Source organism: Cebus imitator, unplaced genomic scaffold, assembly GCF_001604975.1.
Source record: "Cebus imitator isolate Cc_AM_T3 unplaced genomic scaffold, Cebus_imitator-1.0 Scaffold23, whole genome shotgun sequence".
In the NCBI taxonomy this organism is placed as follows: Eukaryota; Metazoa; Chordata; class Mammalia; order Primates; family Cebidae; genus Cebus; species Cebus imitator.
This window is the reverse complement of record NW_016107338.1, coordinates 1,407,832-1,433,066: the sequence shown is the minus strand read 5'-3', so window position 1 is coordinate 1,433,066 and position 25,235 is coordinate 1,407,832. Positions and strand designations below refer to the sequence as shown.

The window sequence follows — 25,235 nt, the reverse complement described above, 5'->3', positions numbered from 1 at the left end:
AAATATTATAACTGATAAACAAATTAGTAAAGTTGCAGGATACAAAATCAGCATACAAAAATCAGTAGCAGTTCTATATGCCAACAGTGAACAATCTGAAGAAGAAATTAAAAAGTAATCCCATTTACAATAGCCACAAATAAAATTAAATACTTAGGAAATTATTTAGCCAAAGAAATAAAATATCTTACAAACTATAAAATACTATGAAAGAACTTTAAAAGGACACATGAAAAGCGTTGCTTCATGCAGTTTATCCAGTTTTACAGTTGTTTATGGCAAAAGGGTAACTTTGATATCTTTTACTTTGTGACAGCTATAACTAGAAGTCCTATTAATGCCTTTTTAAATTGAAAATAGCATTTCCAATAAAACTTTAATTTACAGCCATCAAGAGTCAACCAAAGGAAACCAATAAGTAGTAAAATTAAAATGTGGGGCAAGGGTGTCAGCAGACTCATGTAATTTCTCATTATATTAATTTTCTTAGAATAAGAAAAAATTCCAAAAGTCATAACATTTCTTGTTCATCTTCATTTCTCACTGGCAGCTCTTCATTCTTTCCTAACTAGAGCCTAATTTTGCATTCAACTTCAAGTGGATGATTTATGATGAGTCAACTCTGCCAATAATGATGTTCCTCTTTCACTCTGTCAGGTACTCAATCTCCCAGCCTCCCATAGAGCTAGAAATGATCATATGGCAGCGTTTTGTTCAATGAGACATACAGGAAAGTTTGTCAGGGATCTCCTCAAAAGGTTCTCATTTTCTTAATAAAAGGAATAGGTCCATTCCCTGTCTTGAATGTGGGTCTCTTCTGACTGTAATATATTATGAGAATGAAGAGTTCACACTCTAATTATATATGCCAAAGGAGAAGAAACAAAAGAGCTTGGGGTCCATAATGGCATCACTGAGCAATTAAATCAATACAGCAACTTACTGCCTTTGAGAAAAATAAAATTTATTTGTTTAAGCCACTCTAAAGTTTTCTATTTCTTATAAAGAAAGCATTTCTGATTAATTAATGCACACAGAATATGTTCTTTAGACAAATAAGAGTTTGCATATAAGATATAGCTAGTTTTTAAACGGAATAGTAGAAGAAAGTAGTTCAAAACTGCATTCTTTTGAAGCCTTTGGGCAATCAGGTTTACTTCAGTGTCTATTAAATGCATACCTCCCTTATATTCCTTATAGACAGCAGACTTCCTTGTAGACAGAGATCTGTTTTCAATATGGGTCTAAGCACTTCTAGGAGTTCAACTTAGCTTGCTGACAAATTCTATTGCTAGATATTCTAAAAATTATCTCTGTTATCTAGGTATTATCTGACCCCTTTAGGAACAAGGACCCTAAACACCTAAAATGTTTTCTTCCCCCACAGAAATGAGTTTGCTGGTAAGACAAAGAAGCAAAGGGATGTTCATTCACTGTCTTACGTTCACATTCTCTGACATCCAAGTTGAACTGCTGTAATGCTCCCAAGGTGAGCTGTCGCACTTCAGCTTCCAACAAAAGTTGCATCAAGGATGTAGCTAAATGCTTGCAAGCTGACATACATGCTGTCTGGGCCACCTTTCCCTGAAATACAATAGTGTAAATCATAAAGTTAATGAATCTAATATAAATTAAAATAAAATTTCAACAAAACTTAAAATCATTTCTTTTTCAATTAGAAATTTCTCTAAGGTTCTCCTTATTGTAATACCCTTCCATTCAAATAATCTTGGAATTAAAGCATCTGATGGCAATCATCTTATATAATAGCTCCATCAACATCAGTCACGGTAGCTGTAACACTAAGCTGAAATTCACAAAGCCCAGCTATTTAGTCAAGACCTAATTCCTTTCTAAATGGACAGCAGACAAACAATATTCAAAATCTTAAGTGACAAACAATATTCTACAGAGAATAAATTTCAAAAACTTCCCTTCAAAAAAAATTCTTAAAACGCAAATGTGAACAATAATCCCTACTGTATCTAGAAACTAGTGTTTACTGCTTTATGATTTAACACATATAAAATGAAAAGAATTAACAAAAAGTTTACCTCAAAAAAATAATTAAGGGGATCCATTTTGTTTTCTTAAAAAATACTCAGATTTATTAATATAAACTCTAAGTTAATTTTGAAAATATGGATTTTAAAATTAACATTTTACTGTCTTCTTTAAAGATTCAAAGTATATTTAGTGAATTATAAATTTTATATCTGTCATTTATCATCTGTTTCAAAAGACAGGATGATATATGTTTTTAAAAGACTATGATCAAATTATTTAGTGAATCATCATTCTTTTTTGAAATTATGAAATCTTTCAGCCACATAGAAAAATATATAGAATCATAAGATGAATACTTACATAGCCTCTAAACATCACAAATACAGTTTAAGCCCCTGTGTAACATCCTTAATCATTTTCTTCCCTCTCCTCAGAGATGACCATTATTGGTATTAGGTATCTCATTTGTTTTTAAAAAGTACTATTATGACAAGTATATAACCAGAAACAATATGTAGTATTATTTTCCATATTTTGATACTTTCTATAATATTATGTATGTCCTTCTGCAACCTCCCCTTTTGGTTGAATATTATGAATGTGAATATCTGGAAGTGTATTGCATCTGGTTGTAGTTTATTCCTTTAATTGTTCCATAATATTCTTTTTTGGAAGTAAGCCATGATTTGTTTGGCCATTCTTCTCATGCTGGAGATTTAGGTTATTTCTTTTTATTTCTTTTTCATTTGGCTACTATAAACAGAATAAGTCAGTTCTAGTATGAGATCATGAAAATGCAAGAGTGTGACTACAGTATCCCTTTTATATATTTTTTTCATATGTTATACCAGGCCAGGGTCTTCAATGAATCTAGCAGGATTTAAACAGAAAAAACTCTACATAAATAATATTACAATACATTTTCAATTTTACATAATTTTATATACTTTGGATAATTTATTTAGAATTACTATTTGAAGCTACTAGGATGAGGGGTATCAATACTGTGATCCATAATGCATAAGCTTATATATGAAGACAAACACAAGTGAAAACTAGACTCCCAAATATCCAGTTAAATGGCTCTGCTTATGGTATGTTCTCATTTGCATTGTCCCTAGATATTTGTAGAGTATTACTTCATTGCATAATCATCAGTACTAAATACTTTTATAAGTTTTTCTGCTAATTTTTATACTAATTTAAACAAAAGATATTTTATGGATTTTATGTCTTTGATTACTTTGTGCAACTGAATATTTTCTAAATTTGTATATATTTAACTAAAATCTTATTCATCGCTTAAAAAAAGGATGACCAATTTAGTATACATACTATAACTGTTCCTCATCTCTATGGTTTCATTTGTATTTTCTGATAGGCCACACTCTGGATGATTTAAAACAACAAATTGGAATACTTAAGTTAGGAGCTAATTTAGAGATCAAGTGGCAAAGATACAATAGAGGCAAAAACAAACTCTAAAGAGAAAAGTTACATTATAAAAGTAATCCACATTAAATTACTTGGTTTTAATTAAACCCGCTAGAGACCTAAGACAAAGAAAAATAGGGTTCAACATAATGATCAGGCTATACCCACTGTGTGCTTGCAGAGATGACAAAGGTATGAGACCAGCACAACTTACTGAACACCGATTGCTTGTTTTTGTCAGCTTTGTTGAAGATCAGATGGTCGTAGGTGTGTGGCACTATTTGTGGGCACTCTACTCCATTCTGTTGGTCTGTGTGTCTGTTTTTGTACCAGTATCATGCTGTTTTGGCTACTGTAGCCCTGTGGTATAATTTGAAGTCAGATAACGTGATGCCTCCAGCTTTGTTCTTTTTGCTTTGGATTGATTCGGCTATTCAGGGTCTTTTTTGGTTCTATATGAATTTTTAAATAGTTTTTTCTAGTTCTGTGAGGAACGTTATTGATAATTTGACAGGAACAGCATTGAATCTGTAAATTGCTTTGAGCAGTATCACCTTTTTAACTATATTGATTCTTCCTACTCAAGAATATGGAATGTTTTTCCATTTCTTTCTGTCATCTCTGATTTATCTGAGTAGCATTTCATACTTCTCATTGTAGAGCTCTTTCATGTCCCTGGTTAGCTGTATACCTAGGTAATTTATTCTTTTTGTGGCAATTGTGAATGAGATTGGGTTCCTGATTTAGCTCCACTTCGGTGCTACTGGATGCTATTGGTGTACAGGAATGCTACTGATTTTTGTACATTGATTTTCTCTTCTGAAACTTAACTGAAGTTGTTTATCAGCTCAAGGAGCTTTTAAGCAGAATAGCCATAGGCAGAAGGTTGGAATCAAACCCCTTCCTTATACCATACACAAAAATCACAACACAGGTGGATTAAAGACTTACATGTAAAACCTAAATCTATAAAAACCTTGGAAGATAACCTAGTAAACACAATTCTGTACAAGGGAACTGGCAAAGATTTCATGACAAAGACCCCGAAAGCAATTGCAACAAAAGCGAAAATTGGCAGATGAGATATAATTAAACCTAAGAGCTTCTGCACAGCAAAATAAACTATCAAAACAGAAAACCCAAAAAATAAACTATCAAAATAGAAAACAGAATGGAAGAAAATATTTACAAACTATGCTTCTGGCAAAGGTCTGAGGTCCACAATCTATAAGGAATTTTAACAAATTTACAAGCAAATAAACAAACCAAACCCCTTAAAAAGTAGGCAAAGGACATAAACAGCAACTTTTCAAAAGAAGTCATACATGTGGCCAACGAGCATATGACAAAATGTTCAACATCACTAATCATCAGAGAAATGCAAATCAAAACCAAAACGAGATATCATCTCACACCAGTCAGAATGGCTACTATTTTAAAAAAATGAAAAAAAAAATAAAACAGACACTGGCAAGGTTGCAGAGAAAAGAGAACAATTATACATTGCTGGGTCAGAGTGTAAATTAGTTTATCCATTGTGGAAAGCAGTGTGGTGATTCCTCAAAGAATTAAAAACAGAATACCAATCAACCCAGCAATCCTGTCATTGAATATATAACCAAACAAATATAAAGTTTTCTACCATGAAGACACATGCACATATATGTTCATTGCAGTACTATTCATAATAGCAAAGCCATACAATAAACCTAAATGCCCATCAATGGTAGACTGAATAAAGAAAATTAGTTATCTATACACCATAGGATACTATACAGCCATAAAGAAAGAATAAAATCATGTTCTTTGCAGCAATGTGGAAGACACTGGAGACCCTTATCCTTAGCAAACTAAAGCAAGAACAAAAACCAAATGCCTCATGTTCTCACTTATAAGCTGGAGCTAAATAAAGAGAAAGCATGGTCACAAAGAGGGTAATAACAGACAGTAGGGCCTACTTGAGGGTGGAAGATGGCAGAAGGGATCAGAAAAAATACCTATCAGGTACTATGCTTAGTACCTGGGTGACCAGATCATCTGTACACCAAACCCTCATGACATGAGTAAATACCTAGGTAACAAACCTGCCCAGATACTCCTGAACCTAAAAGTTAAAAGAAAACAAACCAAAAAAAGTGAGACTATAGCTTTTCAACAAAGAGAGTGGGAATAGAGTGAATGAATGAAGCAAAACTAAAGCAGATGACTAGAGATAGCATAGCAGATCAGAAATCAGAGAAAAGGTTAAGAAACTGCTATCTCTTGGGAAGTATTACACACCAGATAGGCTACGCTTAGGCATTTGATATCTTTACATAATCCTGATAATTACCTCCAAGAAATTAGTATTACCCTTTTCTTGTACATAAATAAACTAAAACTCAATGAGTTTAAGAAATTTCAACCAACTCATACAATTATTAGGTACTTCTACTCAGTTCTTAATCTGTGTCATTCCTCATATATATCTAGGTAATATATCACCTAAAAAGAAGTTATGTATTATACTGTATCAGTGTATTACACTGAAACAGTTGGGCTAAACAGTTCCAGAAAATAACAGAGGGGAAAGGTAGTGGTAGTTCAGGAGCCAATTCTTCAAATGCAGAGTGTCTGCTGGGTCATACTTTTTAACTGTGGCCTAACATCCTTATCTAGACCAAGACAGACACTTAAAGGACCCACTAGGCTGAACACTGAGATGATAAGAAAATCAAAGAGTTAGAATCCCAACAAAGTCAGAGGTTGAGAAAACAGCATTTGAAAGTCTTGTTTTAGTGGCCAATGGAGACTGATAAGGAGAACCAAAGGTGACTGGGTAAAATGAAAATAAGATTTTTCAGAGTCAGAACGTACCAAGATTCAATTTTTGTCTTTATCATTTGTTAGCTGTGTGATTTTGGTAAGCTATTTGATGCTTCTGACTCATTACTCATCTCAACATATTAAATCACTTATTAACTTTAGCATTAACATGAAACACAGACTTGATTTTCAAGTCTGTATCAATATATATCTGCCATGTGCAGTGGCTCATGCCTGTAATCCCAACACTTTGGGAGGCTGATGCAGGCAAATCACATGAGGCCAGAAGTTCAAGACTAGCCTGGCCAACAGGGTGAAAGCTTGTCTCTACTTAAAATACAAAAATTAGCTGGGTGTGGTGGCATGCACCTGCAGTCCCAGCTACTTGGAGGCTGAGGCACGAGAATTGCTTGAACCTGGGAGGTGTAGGTTGCAGTGAGCCGAGATTGTGCCACTGCACTCCAGCATGGGTGATAAAGCAAGACTCTGTCTCAAAAACAAAAACCCAAATATATGTATAATTTAACATGTATGTGTTTAGCTCTCTATTGATAGGTACATATCAAAGATGGAACATCTCAAATATGTATCAATAGCTAAACACATACATGTTATTTTACTCTGACATACTAGGTTACTTAATTGCCCTCCAACCATTTTCAAAACTACCTTTTCTCAAGATAATTCTTTATTTCCAAACAAAACTATAATTGCAGAAATGTATGGCTTCATTGTTAAATATTGTTCTAATCCTAGAAAGCAAGTTGGAGCTTTGCTAATTCATGGTCCACTCTCCACTCTCTTCCTCATTTCTGCTCTCCATTAAAATGCTATTCACAGACTTGCTAGGAAAGAATAAACACAGACTCAAGCAATAACAAACAATTACAAGGCACTAAAAATTGGTGTTTTCACAAAACTTCTTCATTAAGTAATCTTAATATGATGGCGACTCATATTAAGAAGCTTACAGCCAAAATCTATAGGACAGTGTAGGAATCTGGAACATAAGAAAACCTAATCTGACCAAATTTCCCATAAAACTGTCATTGAATACCTCTAGGAATAATTTCAAATCAGTCATAATCATGCATTCGCTATACCTTACAAAACTATGCATATACCAGGGCAAAGAGACTTCACAATAATAAAGATAGAATGTCAGACAAGAGGAAAAATGGGCTATCACATCACATTTTGAACACACAAAAAAATCTGTGATTCAGGGATATTTGGGATGCAGGTCTTGCAACTAGCTCTACAGGCACAACCATGCTGCCTCTCAATACATTTGTAATATTTATGCCCTCCAAGACAGTCAAAAGATATCAACTACATGAAATGAAAGTCATCTATGAAAGCATTTAAGTAGTTTATATCATTTCTCAATCCAGTTAGAACACCTTTTTGTAAGTTTTGAGAAGAGCAGAGGAGTAAACCTATGAGAAAATTCATGTTAATTCAAAGACCGGATATTATCATAGTGATAACCAAAACTAGGCCGGAGTTCAGACTCATAAAAATTCTCTTTTTATTTTTACCATGTAACTCTTTGGTAACAAATCAACTCGTTTCCTTCAAAATACGCCCTGATTCATATGCCATAATTAAAATCACCGTCTTTAACTGCTACTTTCTCCCAATTTGCTATCTTGCATATTCAACTTACACCATAATACTTTGTACTGGAAGATAGATGCATTGTCATTTCATGCATGTACATTTAACTTAAAAGGTACACAGTTTGCTCTTTAGACAAGTGAAAATGGAAACAACATACCAGAACTTATGGGATGCATAAAAAGCAGTTTTAAAAGGAACATTTATAGCAATAAATGCCTATATCAAAAAAATGGAAGATCTCAAAGAACCTAATATTATACCTCAAATGAACTAGAAAAACCAACAATAAACTAAGCCCAAAGTGAGTACAAAGAAAATAATAAAGATCAGAGCAGAAATGAATAACATAAAACTAGAAAAACAATAGAAAAGATCAACAAAATTAAGAGTTAGGTTTTTGAAAAGGAAAACAAAATCAATAAACTTTTGGCTATACTAAGAAAAAGAGAGATGACTCAGATTACAGTTAAGTATACAGAAATACAAATGATCATAAGAGACCACTATGAACAAATACACACCAACAAATTGGATATCCTAAAAGAAATAGATAAATTCCTAGACATACAAACTACCAAGATTAAATCAGGAAGAAATAAAAAATCTAAATAGACCAATAATGACTAAAAAGAAATGGAATCATTAACCTAAATATTCTACCAAAGAAAAGGTCAGAACCTGATGGCTTCACTGGTGAATTCTATTAAATATCTAGGTAAAAACTATTACCAATCCTTCTCAAACTTTTCCAGAAAAGTGAAGAGGAGGAAAACCTCCAAACTAATTTTATGAAACCATCATTACCCTGATACACAAACCAGATAAAGATAATACCAAAAAAGGGAAAATATAGGTCAACATGACTAATGAACATAGATGCAAAAATGCTCAGCAAAATACTAACTGAATTCAACAGCACATTAAAAGGAATGTTCACCACAATCAAGTGGGATTTATCTTTGGGATGCAAAGATGGTTCAACATATGCAAATCAATACATGGGATACACCACATTAACACAATGAAGGACAAAAGCTATATGATCATCTCAGTAGATGCAGAAAAGGCATTTGAAAAAACTCAACACCCTTTCATGATTTAAAAAAAAAAAAAAAAAAAGCTTTCAATGAATTAGGTATAGATTTAGATGGGCCAGAGGTGGAATGATACGGTTTGAATCTGTGTCCCCACTAAATCTCAGGTGGAACTATAATCCCCAGTGTTGGAGGTGGGGCCTGGTAGGAGGTGATTGGATCATGGGATTGGTTTCTCAGAAATGGTTTAGCACCATCCCCTTTGGTGCTTTTCTCATGATAGTGAGTTCTTATGAGATCTGCTTGTTTAAAAGAGTATGACACCTCCCTCTGCCTCTCTCTCTTTCTCCTGTTCCTGCCATGTAAGAAGTGCCAGCTCCCCCTTGGCCTTTCGCCATGATTGTAAGTTTCCTGAGGCCTCCCCAGAAGCCAAACAGATGGAAATATCATTCTTCCTGTACAGCCTGCAGAACCATAGGCCAACTAAACCTGTTTTTTTTGTAAATTAGCAAGTCTCAGGTATTTCTTTATAGCAATGCAAGAATGGATTAATACATTTATCAATTTTTAAAAAAAGAATGAACAAATTCTTACTGCGTGTAACAACATGAATTACTCTCACAAACATGATTTTGAACCAAAGAAGGTAGAGTAAAAAAATCAGGTGTATAGTATAACTCCAATTATATAAAATTTGAAAACAGGCAAGAATAACCATCCCAAAGACATGTTATGTTCCTGCTTATAATCCCTCCTATACCTTGGGGAAAAGCAGTTACTCAAAGGGGTCCTGAGGTCTTCTACTTAACATTTTCTGAATGGTGCTTACATGGAGTATTACATCTGAGAAAAAGCATCCAGTTGTACACTCATGATTTGTTCCCTTTTTTGTGCATATGTAATATAGCACTAAGAAGTTTACTTGGGCCAGGCACGCTTGCTTACACCTGTAATCCCGGCACTTTGGAAGGCTGAGGCGGGCAGATCATGAGGTCAGGAATTTAAGACCAGCCTGGCCAAGAGACCAGCCTGGCCAATATGGTGAAACCCCAACTCACTAAAAATACAAAAAATAGCCGGGCATGGCGGTGGGTATCTGTAATCTCAGCTACTCGGGAGGCTGAGGCAGGAGAATTGCTTGAACCCATGAGGCGGAGGCTGCAGTACGCCGAGATCACCCCTTTGCACTCCAGCCTGGGCAACACAACAAGACTCCCAACTCAAAAAAAAAAAAGTTTACTAAATAAAACAAAAACAGTAAATGGTTTCCAAGGAAAGAAACTATGACTTTTTTGTTTTGATATACCTAAACGAAGTATAGCTCAAGACTGTGCAAGGTAGGAAACAATTGATACCTAACTTTATATCTTGAGGGTCTCTGTCTTCTAAGAAAAGAGAGATAGCCACTGTTTCTTACCCAAAGACAAAATTAAACAGAATTATGACAAATGTGTACAGACCTCACAAACTCCTTCAAAGAAATACTGAAAGCTCAGTATTCATTACATTCAATTACTATGTATTTCAGTTACAGTACTAAGTGCTGTGTCAGAACTAAATGCGAGTAGAGGTGAAGAACGCAGAAAAACCATCGCCATCTTCAATACCTCCACCATCTCTACCTCATCACCACAGAGGCTCTTTCCATTTATTGAGCACTGACTATACATCAAATGTTTTGAAAATACTATCTCATATAATTCTTACAAGAACTCCATGAGATATTTATGGAAACAGACATTAAACAATTTGAATATAACTTGTAAGTGGTGGAGTTTGAATTTAAATCCAGCCCTGCCAGACTCCAAAAACTGTTAACAATCATTTGATCCTGCCTCATATAAGGATCAAATCATAAAAGGTCTTTTGGTACTTGCCACATCTTTTGGTTGCTCTGTGACTAGGGCTGAGAGAACAGGAAGATAAAAATCACACAAATCTGAAACCCCAGGATACTGATTAAGTTTCTTTCCCCCTTCCTCATCTAAGGAAACATTAAAAGAATGCTGATCATAGCAGATATTTACAACAGAATGAACTCTAAATGAGAAAAATTCCCTTATCACCCTAGCAGGGCATGTGACAGGGGGAGTGGCTTGCTTCTTCAGTGCCCCGCTGCTCAGAACTCTAGGGGAGGCATGCAGACAGGCAGGTTGTGGGGCTCTGACCCCATGGCAGCATCTAGGGGTGAATGCTTAGAGCTCCTGAAGCCCCAGTGGGCATATGCTACAAGGTGCTCTTTTAGTTTTTCCATTTGCAGGCAGCTTCTGTTTATCAGCTCAATTATACCCTTTGCCTTATTGAAAGGACAGGGCTTTCTGTATCCTGGGGTTCTTGCCTTGGTGTACCAGAGAATCGGATCACACATGGGCTTGGAGAATCAGTGCAAAGTTTTTTATTGAGTAGTAGTAGCCCTCAGAAAATGGATGGGGAGCCAGAAGGGAGATGGAATGGAAAGGTAGTTTTCCCCTGCAGTCGGGCCGCTCAGTGGCCAGGCTCTCCTGCCCCAACCAAACCATCATTCCACCAGTCGGCCCGCCAGCACCTGCTGGTGTCTGCCAGTGTTTTCTTCTGCCAGTGTGCTCCTCTTGACATCTAGTCGCTTGTATGTTCTCCTGCCGGTGTGTTCCTCTCAACATCCAGCTGCTTGTGTCTTTTTCTGCTGATGTGTTCCTCTAAACGTCTAGCCACTTGTGTGTTCTTCCACCAGTGTGTTCCTCTAGATGTCTGGCCACTTGTGTCTCTGCCTGCTGGGGTCTCGGGGTTTTTACAGGCACAGGATGGGGGCGTGGCGGGACAGGGTGGTTTGGAAAATGCAACATTTGGGCACAAAACAGAAATGCCTATCCTCACCTAGGCCTGTGGGCACAGGCCTGGGGTGGGGCCCTTGCCAGGGACCACACCCTTCCCTTCCCAGCATTTCCCTGCTCTTCTCCCATATCACAACCACAGCTCTTTGTCAACATATTAGGAACAGATCCTAAGTCCCAGATGATAAAAAATCTTATCTAAATGGCTTCAAGTAGCCAAAGGCAAATTTTCTCTTTCCGTGGATAATCTTAAGAAGTTTGAGAGTAAGAAATATGGAATGGGAGCCTGAAAGTATTATGTGAAGGAGAGCTGTCCTTTCACACCAACTCTCTCTTTTGCTTCCTAGGTCTTTGGCTTACATTTTGTCACCTCAAACTTTATCTTTCTCTAGTTACTCAGTGAGTTATTTCACTGTAAAATAGAGAAAAGTTCTGACACAGAAACTGAACTAGCAAGGCAAGTAAGAACTACTCAGAGAGAATGCAAAGCTACCCTATAAAATGCTCTTTTCTTCTGTGTACCAGTCCCTCTGAAATAACATTTCTGACACTGGCTCTGTTTCCTTAATGCTCTAGTCTAAATTCTACTAGGATCTTACTTCTGCCTACCCATGGAACTCGTGGTTTTGGATTGCCCCTTTAAGTTTCCTACCCTAATTGAACAAGGAAGCTATCTTGTTCCCTTTTCTTCCACATCTCATAGTTATGGGTGAGGCTAATTCATTCCCAAAGCATTAAGCCTTGTGCAGTACATCAGTGGCATCCCACAAATCGTGATAGGTAGTGCTTTCATTTTTGTCCTGCTCAAAATATTTTCTAAATTTCTTCATAGTTTCTTTCTTGAGAAAGAGGTTGTTTAGAAGTATGTAGTCTAATATCTAAAGTTTGGGGGATATTTTTGGAATATGTCTGTTTTCTTAGGATGGATGCTCAGTTGCATCCTGAGGATCAAGTTCTGGAAATTCCCATATGTTTTTATTATCAGGGACTTGTGCCTGGAATTTTTGTTCCTATGTGCTGATGAAATCCCATGGCAGGGTCTTACTCCACCTTTATACCTATATCACTTTAGAATCACACATTCTGTCCAAATAGATTCTCCCACAATTGAATCCATATCTTAGGAAGAATTACAATCTTGTTCAAAAAACATTCTTAATTTCGATTACAGTATCTGTATAAATGTTCACTCATTAAAAGAATGTACAAATCCCTACTGTAGACAAATGTTTCCTAACAGCTAAAGAACATGAATCCAAATGATGATGGTTGAAATACACTGGGAAAGACATGTGGTGTTATTTGATGACATGAGTAGAGCCTACAATAAGATGGTAGACCTCTGGTAAATTAAAAACCTATGAAACTGCTATCCAGATAACAACACAGGGCATTTTCATAAACCTGAAATTTCTTCCCTTTCAAATCAGTAGACCCACCCATATGCTGAGATAACAACTTTTGACTTATACACCCATAATTTTTGTCAGTTCTTGAACTTCACAGAACCAGAAATCCCTCCTCTGGCCATAAACCCAAAAGAAGTGAAATTACCACCTGGTAAAAATATCTGCACTCCCATGTCCATTCCAGCATTATTCACAGTAGCTAAGATATGGAAATAACCTAAGTGTCTTTCAACCAATGAATGAAGAAAGACACTAGTACATAATATACAATGTCATATTATTCAGCCCTAAAAAAAGAACAAGATCTTGCCATTTGCCACAACATGAATGATCTAGGAGGATAATATGCCACGTGAAATCAGACTGACAGGGAGAGGAAAATATGGCATGATCTCACATATGTGTAGAGTCTTAAATATATACATACATATATATATATATATATATATATATATATATATATATATATATATATATATATATATATATATATATATATATATACAGTGATAAAGAACAAAACAGTGGTTACCAGGAGTGGTGATGGGGTGGGGAGAAAGGAAATGGGGAGATGTAGGTCAGAGGATACAAAGTAGCCAATATATAGGATGAATAAATCTAGAGATCTGATACACAAGATGAGGACCATAAGCAATGAAGCTGTACTAAATATGGGATTCATGCTAAATGAACAGATTTTAGTTGCTCTTGCCCAACACACAGAGAAAATACGGGAAACGGTATGAGATGATGGATATGTTAATTTGTTTCACTACAGTAACCTTTTTACAATCCATATGTATTCCATAACATCATGTTGTACACCTTAAATAAATGTAATAGAATTTAACTTTTTAAAAATACTTCTACGTTACTGTTCTGTCTTGTGCCTAGCTTCTTTTGCTCAACATGTTTCTGAGATTCATTCACACAGTTGCCTTTTTCCTGACTTGAGAAGTAAAATATTCAGTCTTTCATCATTAAGTAAAATGTTAGCTGTAGATTTCTCACACATATCCTTATCAGATTACATAAGACTAGATTACACTGCCGAGAGAATTTTATTTTTCATGAAAGGGTGTTCGATTTTGTTAAATGCTTTCTGTGTACATATTAAGATGAGCACATGGATACACTCACACAAACAATTATATAACTTAGGCAATACACCTTACTGAGACACAGTGTATCTTTTGAAAATATAATTCTGGATTTCATTTGCTACTATCGTGTAGATTTTGAGTACATGTTTAATGTAGGATATTAATCTATAATGTTCTGTTCTTATATTGTCATTGTTTGATTTTGCTATTAGGGTAATGTTGGTCTCATAAAATAAGTTCAGAAATGTACCCTCTACCTCTTCGTTTTGTGAAGAATTTTGCTTAGAATTGTTTAATTTCTCTCAGAAATGTTTGATAGAATTCACTAGTGAAGAAATCTTAGCCTGCAGTTTCTTTGTGGGAGGGTTTTAAAATATAAATTCAAATTCTTGATTACAAATAAGCCAAGTAATCTACATGGTCAAGTTAATTGGAATAAAGTTGTTCATATTTTACTTTACTATACTTTTAGTTTCCGAAGTTTCTGAGGGTCTGTAGTGATATTCCTATTTTTATGCCTGACATTAGCAATTTGAATCTTTTTTTCTTAACCAATATATTACTTTTTTAAAAGAAGTGTTTTATTTCTTCCACTATTGTGTCCATTTACTATTTCATTAATTTCTGCTCTTATATTTATTATTTCCTTCTTCCTATTGAGTTGGGTTTCAATTTGCTCTTTTTTTAGCTTCATAAGGCAAAACTTGGACTTTGATTTTTGACCTTACTTCTTTTATAATGTAAATACTTAAAGTGATAAATTTTCCTTTAAGCTAGCAGTTCTCAACTGGGAGCAATTTTGTTCCCCGGGGACATCTGGCAATGTCTGAAGACACTTTTAGTTGTCATAACTGGCAAAAGGTGGAAGGAGGAGAGAAGTACTATTGGCATATTGTGGGTAGAGGCCAGGGATACTGATAAACATCCTATAACACCCTGAACAGTCAAACATACGTGGTCCGAAATGTTGATACTACCAAGGTTAAGAAACTTTGCTCCACCCAGTGCATCAGTGGCACCCCACAAATTGTGATAGTGTTTTCATTTTTGTTCAGTTCAAAATATTTTCTAAATTTCTTTGTGGTTTTTTCCTTAAGAAAGAGATTATTTAAAAGTATGTTGTCTAATATCTAAAGATTTGGTGATATTTTTGGAATATATCTGTTGTTGATTTCTAATTTAATGTGTTGTAGATCACAAACCTAGTCTATAAAATTTTACCCCTTTTGAATTTATTGAGGCATGTTTTATAGCCCAGGGTATGGTCTAGTTTAGTGAATATATGAACCAAGAAAAGAAAAAAAAAAAAGCTGCTGTTAATGGTGTAATATCCTATAAATAAACATCAATTAAGTCAAGTTGTGTGATATTATTGTTCAAGTCTTCTATATCCTTACTGATATTCTATTTAGTAATTACTGAAAGGAGTGTCAAATTAATCACATAATTACAGCAACTGTAATTATGAATTTGTCTATTTATCTTTTTAGTTCTGCCAGTTTCTGTTTGATGCATTTTCAAGATTTGTTATTGAGTGCAGACACACTTAAGATTGTAATGTCTTCTTGATGAATTGGTCCTTTTGTTATAACGAAATGTCAATCTTTTTCCCTAGAATAATTCTACTTCTTAGGTCTACTTTACCAGACATTAATACAGAAACTCAATTTTTTAATGATGGTATTTGCATGGTATATCTTATTCCTTGCTATTACTTCTGACCAATCTATGTGTTTATAAATTAGAATGATGTTCTTGTAGACCAAATATAGTTGAGTCATTCTGCTTGATCCAGAGTAATAAATCTCTGCCATTTATTTGGAGTGTTTACACCATATAATTAATTATACTTAATATAATACACAGTACGGTTGGATTTAAATCTATTATGTTGATCTTAGTTTTCTTTTTGTCTAATCTGCTCTGTTTCCTATTTTCTATTTTCCTGCCTGCTTTAATATTACCTAAATGTTCTTTATAATGCTATTTTATTTCCACTTTTGACTTAATAGTTTTATTTCCTTCTTTTATACATTTAGTAGCTGTTCAAGGCTTTACAATAATTCTCTTTAAATTATCACAGTTTATCTTAAATTATGTTGCACAATTCCATAGGTAAAAACAATATTCTTACATTTACCTCCATGTGATTAGTTTCATATATTTTACTTCTGTATATGTTATGAATATATATATTGTCATTATTTTTGCTTTTAAAGTCCATTATGTATTAAATAAACAAAATTTGAGAAAACAATTTTTATCTTTCCTACATGTTTTTCATTTCTGGTGTTCTTTGTTCCTCTGTGTAGATGCAAGCTTCAATTTTATATTATTTTTGAAAAACTTAATTTGATATTTCCTGAAATTCACATATTCTGTCAATAAATTCCTCAGCTTTCGGTTGTCTAAAAAAGTCATTATTACACCTTAATCTTTGCTGACTATAATATTCCTTGGTGATAGTTCTTTTTTATTATTTCAGCATTTTAATCATGTCATTTCATTATCTTTTGGTTTGCATAGTTTCTGATACATAAAAAGAAGTATCTAGTCATTTCATCAGTTTTTCTCTATATGTACTGTGTATTTTTTCCATAGTTGCCTCTAAGATATTCTTTTTATCATCGTTTTTCAGCAAGGTTTTTTAAGCAACTCTCAAAAATTTTTATTCACTATTTCTTCAAATACTTTATTCTTCCTTTCTTCTTTTTCTCAGAAGGCAGTTAGACATACTTGTCTGTCCCACAAGTATCTGAGGTGCAATAAAAATTCTTCCTCTATTGTTTCTCCTCCTGTACTTCAGCTTGCATGATTTCCATTGCTATGTCTTTTAAGTTCTCCAATCTTATTTTCTATAGTTGCTAATTTCTATTAACACAATTCAGTGTAATTTTCATTTCAGATATCACATTGTTGTTATTAGACGTTCCATTTGATTCCTTTTTATATAACTTCTATTACTCTCATTACATTTATACCTTTAAATATTGAACCTTTAAATTTACCTTTAAATATTGAACATATTGAGCATGTGTGTATGAGCATATAAGCACTGCTAAAGCATTTGCCGTCTAATTCTGTCACTTCTGTCATATTTGGATGTTTCTATGGACTGATTTTCTTCCTTGTTATGGGTCACATTTTCCTGCTTCTTGGCATATCTAGTAAATTTTTATTGAATACTGGATATTGTGAATGTTGGCTGTTAAGTATCAGTATTTTGTTAAATTTCCTTAAGGAGTGTTGGGCTTTGTTATAGAAAACAATTGAGTTCTGAATCAATATGAAACTTTGAAGCTTACTAGTATGCATTTTTATGCAGAGATCAGAATTATCTTTTATCTAGAGGCCCAATACTATATTATTAGGTCGAGGACTAATGCTACTTTAGACCCAATGACTAGACTCTCATTTGCTGTCTCTGCTGTATGTTTCAGTTCAGTGGGGCCTTTCCCTTTTTACAGGTTGTAATTTGAACATCTCCCCCTCTTTGTTTGAGTTCTGGCAATTGTACTTAGCTTCTGTGCCCTTGCAATTTGTTTGTTTGTGTAACCTCATGGACGTTTCCTCCTATACATTAACAGCTTAGTATTCAGCCAAAGCCGCAAAGGAATCTCAATGCAATGTTATTCTTCTAAAGAAAACTTCATTCCCAAACTGGTTCCTTGTAAATTGCAGTCATTTTGTCCCCAAACTGCAGTCATTGTCTTCTTATCCTTACTGCTATGCTCTGCTTGAGTTTACCCCTTCTTGCACAGCAATTTTGCAAAGTACTTCTAAGAGATTGCTGGGTTTACACTTCATTTGTTGGTCTTCTCTCATGGATCACTATCCTGCACTCCCTGGTGTACAATATTTAAAAACAGTTGTTTCACTTTTTTTGTACAGTATTCTAGATGTTTATGGTTGAGCTTAAGTCTGGTACTAGCTATTACACCATGGCCAGTAGTGATCACCTCAACATTTTTTTGAAATATATTTTTGCTGAGTACTGAACTGTGCATTGGCAGTTGTGTTCCTCTTTTGGAATTTTATACATTTCATTCCATTGTCTTCTGGCCTTCATTATTTTTATACAAATTCAGCCATAATTGTTATTGTTTTTCCCATAAATGTGTCCTTGTTCTCTGGCTGCTTTAAGATTTTCTTTTTCTTTAATATTGGCAATTGAACCATTATGTGCCTAGCTATAGTTTTCTTTAAGTTTATTCTGTGTGGGCTACTGAGCTTCCAGAATCTGTGGATTGATGCATTTCTTCAGATACAGAAAATTATCAAGCATTCTCAAGTACAAAATTCTTTAAGTACTGCTTTGTATCATTCTCTCTCTCTTCTCCTTCTGGGAGTCCAAGTACATTCATTTAAAACCTTTTAACTGCATTCTACCTATCTCATATGCTCCATTCCATTCTTATAATTAAAAATAAAAATTTTAGGGCTGGGCATGATGGTACACACCCGTAATCCTAACTACTCAGAAAGCTAAGATGGAGGATCCCATGAGCCCAGGAGTTCAAGTCCAGCCTGAGCAACATAGTGAGACTCACATCTCTTTTATCACTCTGTGTGTTTCAGTTTGCATGTTTTTACAGACTTGTATTTGAGTTCACTGATCTTGAATTCTGCTTTGTTGAGTCTGTTTTTAAACCCATTCACTACATTTTTAAAAATTCATGTAATGAGCTCTTATTACAGATTTTATATTTTGCTATTCTAGAATACACATTTCATTCTTTTTTAAATCTTGATTTACAATTTAATGTCTTGGCAGGTCCTGGTTCCTCATTTCTGCTGCTCATGGGTCCACTTGCTCTAGGGTCAGGGTTTTCTGTGCAAAGGCATGGATACACAAGAGATTTTCAGCTGGACATGCATTCATCAGCTGGTATCTCTGAAGCAGTGGCTTAACTTTGGACTTGGCCAACACACCAGGACTAGGAACCTGGATGTGCAACACCTGAGCATTACGTCTTCTGCCTCCATGCCTCTGGGTCCTGTTGCAGCTTCCCCTGGAGACATTCAGTGCTAAGTTCCATAATGGCAGTCCAGCTGGGGCAGCAGCCCAGTGAGGAACCTCAACTTAGATCCTGGCCACACTCCACATGTTATTCTTAATCTCAATTCAAATAATTCATCTTCTGGTACATTTTGTCCATTCTTTCCCCTGTTTTCTTAAACATATTAATCATAGGTATTTTGAAGTCTTTGCTAACATCAATATCTGGATCAGCTCATGATCTGCTTCTATTGACTATTTGAACTTTTGATTTTAGGTCAGTTTTCTCCACTTACTAGCTCTTAGAAAATTTTGTTTTGCATGGCAAAAATTGCAGACAAAGTGGTATAGAGACTACATTATCTTATCAGCCTCAGTAGAGTTTTCAGTTTTGTTCTAGCAGATAGCTAAATTACTGATGGATCATCTTGATTTTTTCAGGCTTGTTTTTAAATGTTATTACAATGGGTCCATGTTAGATTTCCCCTTACTCTGAGAAGATCTTATAGTTGATCCCTGGTATGGCCTTATTGATATTTTAACTGAAAGCACAAAGTATTCATCTGCACTCTCTATGGGCCAATCCTCAATGTCTCTGCTATGCAATTTCTAGAATATTTGCTCAGCAATCAGAATTCTAGCAGCTGCTGTCTTCAAAGTCCCCAGAGTGTGCCCTATGCACCTGCAGCTTAGAAATGAGCCAAGGAAAAAGGGGAACTTAATGAAGATTTTTTTAGGGTAGTTTCTTCTCCGTGTTTTCTCTCCTCTTTAGTATCTTGCTTATCTAAATCCTATACTTACAGACATCCCAAACACTGAACCCTTCTTTCACTTGGCAGTGGTGTAATTTTATATTTTCTCCAGGTTTTCACGATTGTTTATGATTAGAGGATAAGACTGATACTATGGTATCACAATTAGAACCCAAAAATAATCTTTTTAATTTACTAAATTTATATGAAACTAGAGAAAACTATAATAGATATTTAAAGAATTTATTTCTGGTCAAGAATCTTCTATGCCTTAGTATTGATTTCCATTGTCATCTTGGCAAACATTTTTGCTTTATTTACAAAATGTGTATACATGTGTCTCCAAATTTACTGTAAAGGATAAAGGGTGTAGCCATTAATCAGTGCATGCCCAATTCAAAACAACAATAACACCACCAGCAAACACCTTATGTGTTCTGCCAAGGACTAGTAATAGTGTCAGAGCAAAAGCAAAGACAAAAAAATACATAAATAGAAAAATTACAGATGTGGTTTAATGAAAACCAATATACACTTTAAATGTGATGCCCTAGAACACTGACTTTACCATCGTCTCAATTTCCTTATCTGCCAAACAGAATTATTATAATAGCTAAATATAAATAAATCTTGTTTCATACATTTTTAATACAGCACCTGGATTATATGTTAAGCACTTAGTCAATATCTTCTGATTATTATAACTTTTATTCCTATGATCCTATGTAGTAAATAATTGAAAATGACATTAGGTATACTTGCTTAAAATATAAGTATTTTACAAAGGCATCATAATTTACAAAGTATATCTTTCATAGTTATATGATTTTCTTTTTTTAAACCAAATAATTCTGTCTGTGCAAAAAAGTGGAAAATGTATTTCCTGTCCTGAAGCAAATCAAGGAGAACATGCAATTAAGTGCTAAATTGAGCATAATAAACTCTAAGCCCTATACGGCTTTAGTTGAGAAAGTTATGAGGGCACAATAGTCAGAGAAGGTTTCAAAAAGGTGGTGGGGCTTGCTGGGTGACCCTCATTACATCCCAACAACAACGACATGGGAATTTTTTTTTAAGCAGCTTAAAAACTGAAATTGAGGTAATATAAAGTATCCTATAAATAACAAATATTATTAGTATATAAACCTCCAGAGAACAAGAATTACTCATAATGAAAAATAAAAACTCTTCCTTTCTCTTTTCTCAACGCCTGTTCAGCTTAAAGGTTAACTTTACCAAGTCATCTCATTAACAAAGACATGTCTTTGAAGGTATTCAGTCTCTGCTATGCTTGACGTTTCACCAGACTATAACCAATATGCCAAAGAATCTGATTCAAATATTGATGAGCTAAAGGTCATGATGAAATAATCTACAAAGCTCTATTAGTTCCCATTTTCTGACCCTATCCAATTCCCACTGCCCCTTTTTCAGTCCTCTCTTACTACATATATTTATAGTCACTGGCTTAGTTTCAAGACACACCCTCTAAACTGTAATTTCACTTGAAGTGCATTTTAAGTGGAGGCCTCCCAGTTGCCAGATCCCCAATCCAAGGATGATCTGTAGAGATATAAAGTTTAAATTAAAAGGAAGAAAGGGAATCAACCAAAAACTAAATCCAATTTTGATGCTTAACTGCTAGAACAAAAAAAGAAGAAAAAATAAAATAGAAAATAAATCTTGTCTTTCAAACTTTCCAATAAGCCATTTAATAATGTGACAAAGCAAGAATATTAAAATATTAACTAAAGCTTCCAGGAAAACCTCTATAATCTCAATTGTTTATTCAAGACCTTTACGAAGCTCATAAAAAATTAAGTGGGCTTGGAAAAAACACACCAGAGCCATAGGAGAAAGTTTACAAAATACAATGGTAGACGCCTGACTGTCTGCCAGTCTCTTTTAACTTCCACATACAACTTATTACTCAGTTCCTAACTGGTCAATACCCTAAATAAGAGCATTTCTCCTCCCAAACACCTCATTAGCCCTAGTTTCTTTTTGCTTTTTTGAGCTAAAGTATCCTGTAGGTGCTTTGGTCATTATTTTCTGCCAATAACAAATGCTTCATTTCAGAATATTTAAAACCTTAGGTTTCTCTGAGGGAAATCATTTAAGATATGCTTTACTAGAATTTAATGTGCTCTTTAATTAACCTCAATATGGGAGAATGGTGCATGAACCATCACATCCATATTTTGGGAAGTGGTAGTAAAAACAAGATAGGACTAAAAAGGAAGTGATATATAGAGAAAGAGCAAAGATTTGGGTTTATATTAACTTAGGGTCAAATCTTGGTGCTTTTAGTTATGTGATCTTTAGGACAGTTATTTAATCTTGGTTAGATTCACCTTCCTTAGCAGTAAAATGAAGATAATGTCACCAACCTAATAGAGACTGCATGCAACAAATGAGATAATATAATATATAGCCCTGTACAGTGTAAGGCACATAATTGGTGCTCAATGAATAATAGATACTTTATTATAAAATATTCCCATCTTGTTGAGAAGTATTGTCCATGGGTTAAGGGAAATTTAAAAGGAAATTTTATACGGCTGTCCCAGACAGGACTAAATATTCCACATTTTTTGAAAACTGTGGTTATAGCAAAATTTAACATAAAATTGTACTATGAACTAGAGTAATAGTCAACTTTTGTACACCTAGAAATCCACTGAGTTAATCATGTTATAGAGAAGAGAACATGAAATGTAAATATTTCACTCAGTTTGAGAGGATAAATACTCTTAAATCATTTATATCTTTACAAAATAACCATGCTGCGTATTCTCCCTACCCTCTTCATCGTTTCTGAATGGACGAAAATGGAGCTGTAAAAGAGGAAACTTCATCACAGTGCATCTGTGTGAAAGCACCAAAATATGTTAACAATTAGAGAAGAGGAAACCTGAAAGACTGCCTTGTTAATTAAGGAACTTGCTATCAAAGAACTCATTAAAAGGTAATGAAACTAAATGGCTATTAAAATAAATATTCACTGAAAAAATTTTGTCTGGCAAACAGCCCCTCAATTTAGCTTCTAACTATTCCTAAATAGCATAGACCCAGAAAAAGAGGAAAAGCCACAACAATGCTAAAATAAAGATGAACAAAATCACCAGTGATCCTAAGTAGAAGACAGAAGGTGAACTGAGAAAAACCTACCTAGGACTCAGAATATGGGACATCAAACATCCTTGAAAAGTCCTCTACCGTCTATCCCCTGTTCACGAAGTACCTGGATTAAACTGCTACAGAGAACCAGGCTCTACAGTTTGCTATTCCTAGACATTATGTTAGAATATGGTTCTCCCTATTCCTAGTGACTTCACCTATTCCCTGCTACTCAGCTTCTTCCTTATGTAATCATGCAGAAGTAAAAGGTAAAAAACCTGCCAAATCCTGTTATTGAAGATAAATAGTCCCCTGAGCAAAGCAAAGTAATAACAAGAAATAAGAATTTTTGTAATAGGACATGCTAGATATTTATTATTCACATTGTACTCAACAAATTCAGAAAATTTTTCATCTTACTGGTGACTGGAAGAAGATGCGAGCTCTACTGAAAAAATAATGTATTTTCAAAATATGTTGCCTGCTTACTCATTATCTATGCTCTGCCTTTTACCTCAACAATAATAATCCATGGCAATATGAAAGGTTACAAAAATTATAATTCTCAGCCTGTTGTCAGATAGGAAAGGCAAAGAATTTGAAAGCAGCAATTCCTGTAGAAGCCCTTTTGTCTCTTTCTCTTCCTCCTTCTTTCCTTCTTCCTCTTGACTTTAATATAATTGTGATGGCTAGAATTTGCCAGCTATCTTGGAAACTTGAGGAAATGGTCAAAAGAATAACAACGACCTCAGCCCTGATATTCCTCATTCTCTGACTAATATCATTTCTGGAGTTCTTCTTATGTAAGAAAATATACTCTTATATATTCAAGGAATTGAACTTGATTATCTGATACTAGTGACACCTATTAACCATGTGAAAGCCAGTAAAATCTGAAATCACATGAGAGATGTGCACATCATTATGCATATAAAAGATGTGAATATAAAGGATGAGAAAGCCATCAAATGGGGCCGAAGAAAATAATCAACTTGTTTGTTCAAAGTATACAATCTGTAAAGATCCCACCATATCTGACATAGAGAAAGGAGTGAAATAAGATACTAGCACTGGGCACAAGAACAAAATATTGCAAAACAAAGGGAAACGTTCAGTATTTGTAATGGTTAATTTTATGTGTCAAATTGATTGAGCCACCAGGTGCTCAGATATTTGGACAAATATTATTCTCTTTATTTCTAAGGGTGTTTTTCGATGAGATTAACATTTGAATCAGTAGACTCGAATAAAGCAAACTGCCCTTTCTGATGCGAACCACATCCAATTAACTGAAGGCTTGACTAGAACAAAAAGCCAGAACACCATGTAATTAAGTCTGAACTCTTCTGAACTGCCTTGACCTGAACATCACTCTTTTCTGGTCTTTGGACTCAACTAAAGCATCAGCTTTTCTTGGGTCTCAGTGTTTAGAACAGAAGTCAAACCTCAGGCACTCAAACACAAACTGAACCTACACATTGACTCACCGGGCTCTCCAGCTTGCCAATGTCGAATCTCTCTGGCCAGACCCAGTGGCTCACACCTGTAAATCCTAGTAATTTGGGGGGCCAAGGCAGGTGGATCACTTGAGGTAAAGAGTTTGAGACCAGCCTGACCAACATGGTGAAACCGTGTCTCTACTAAAAATACAAAAATTAGCTGGGCAGCATAGTGCACACTTGTAATCCCAGCTATTTAGGTGGCTGAGGCACAAGAATGACTTGAACCCAGGAGGCAGAGGTTGCAGTGAGCCGAGATCATGCCACTGAACTCCAGCCTGGGTAACAGAGCAAGACTGTGTCTCCAAAAAAAAAAAAAAAAAAAAAAAAAAAAAAAAAAAAAACTCTGTCTACACACACACACACACACACACACAAAATTCACAACTGGTTTTGTTTCTCGGGAGCATCCTGATTAATATAGCATTCAACAAAGAGAATAAGCAAATCTTAAAAAATTATATATTAGATGATAGAAAGGGAAAGTTTAAGAAACTCTTTGGTATCTAGAGTATTAAATAAACTGTTTTCAATAAAAGAAAAACATAAAACAATAAAAAGAAAATAGTAAATCCACCCTAATTCATTCTTTGAAGCCAGAAACCCTGATATCAAAGCCAGGCAGTGATGCAGCCAAAAA

General features: G+C 34.8%; 1 protein-coding gene across 6 annotated transcripts in view; it reads right to left on the bottom strand.

Moving 5' to 3' along the window:
- EXOC6B (exocyst complex component 6B) overlaps positions 1-25,235 on the bottom strand; it is a 663,192-nt gene that overhangs the window by 206,274 nt on the left and 431,683 nt on the right. For all 6 annotated transcript variants that reach the window (XM_017521918.1, XM_017521917.2, XM_037736122.1 and 3 more), the window contains one exon: positions 1,443-1,584. In XM_017521918.1, coding sequence (XP_017377407.1) covers positions 1,443-1,584 — 142 coding nt within the window. The remainder of the gene's footprint in view (positions 1-1,442; positions 1,585-25,235) is intronic.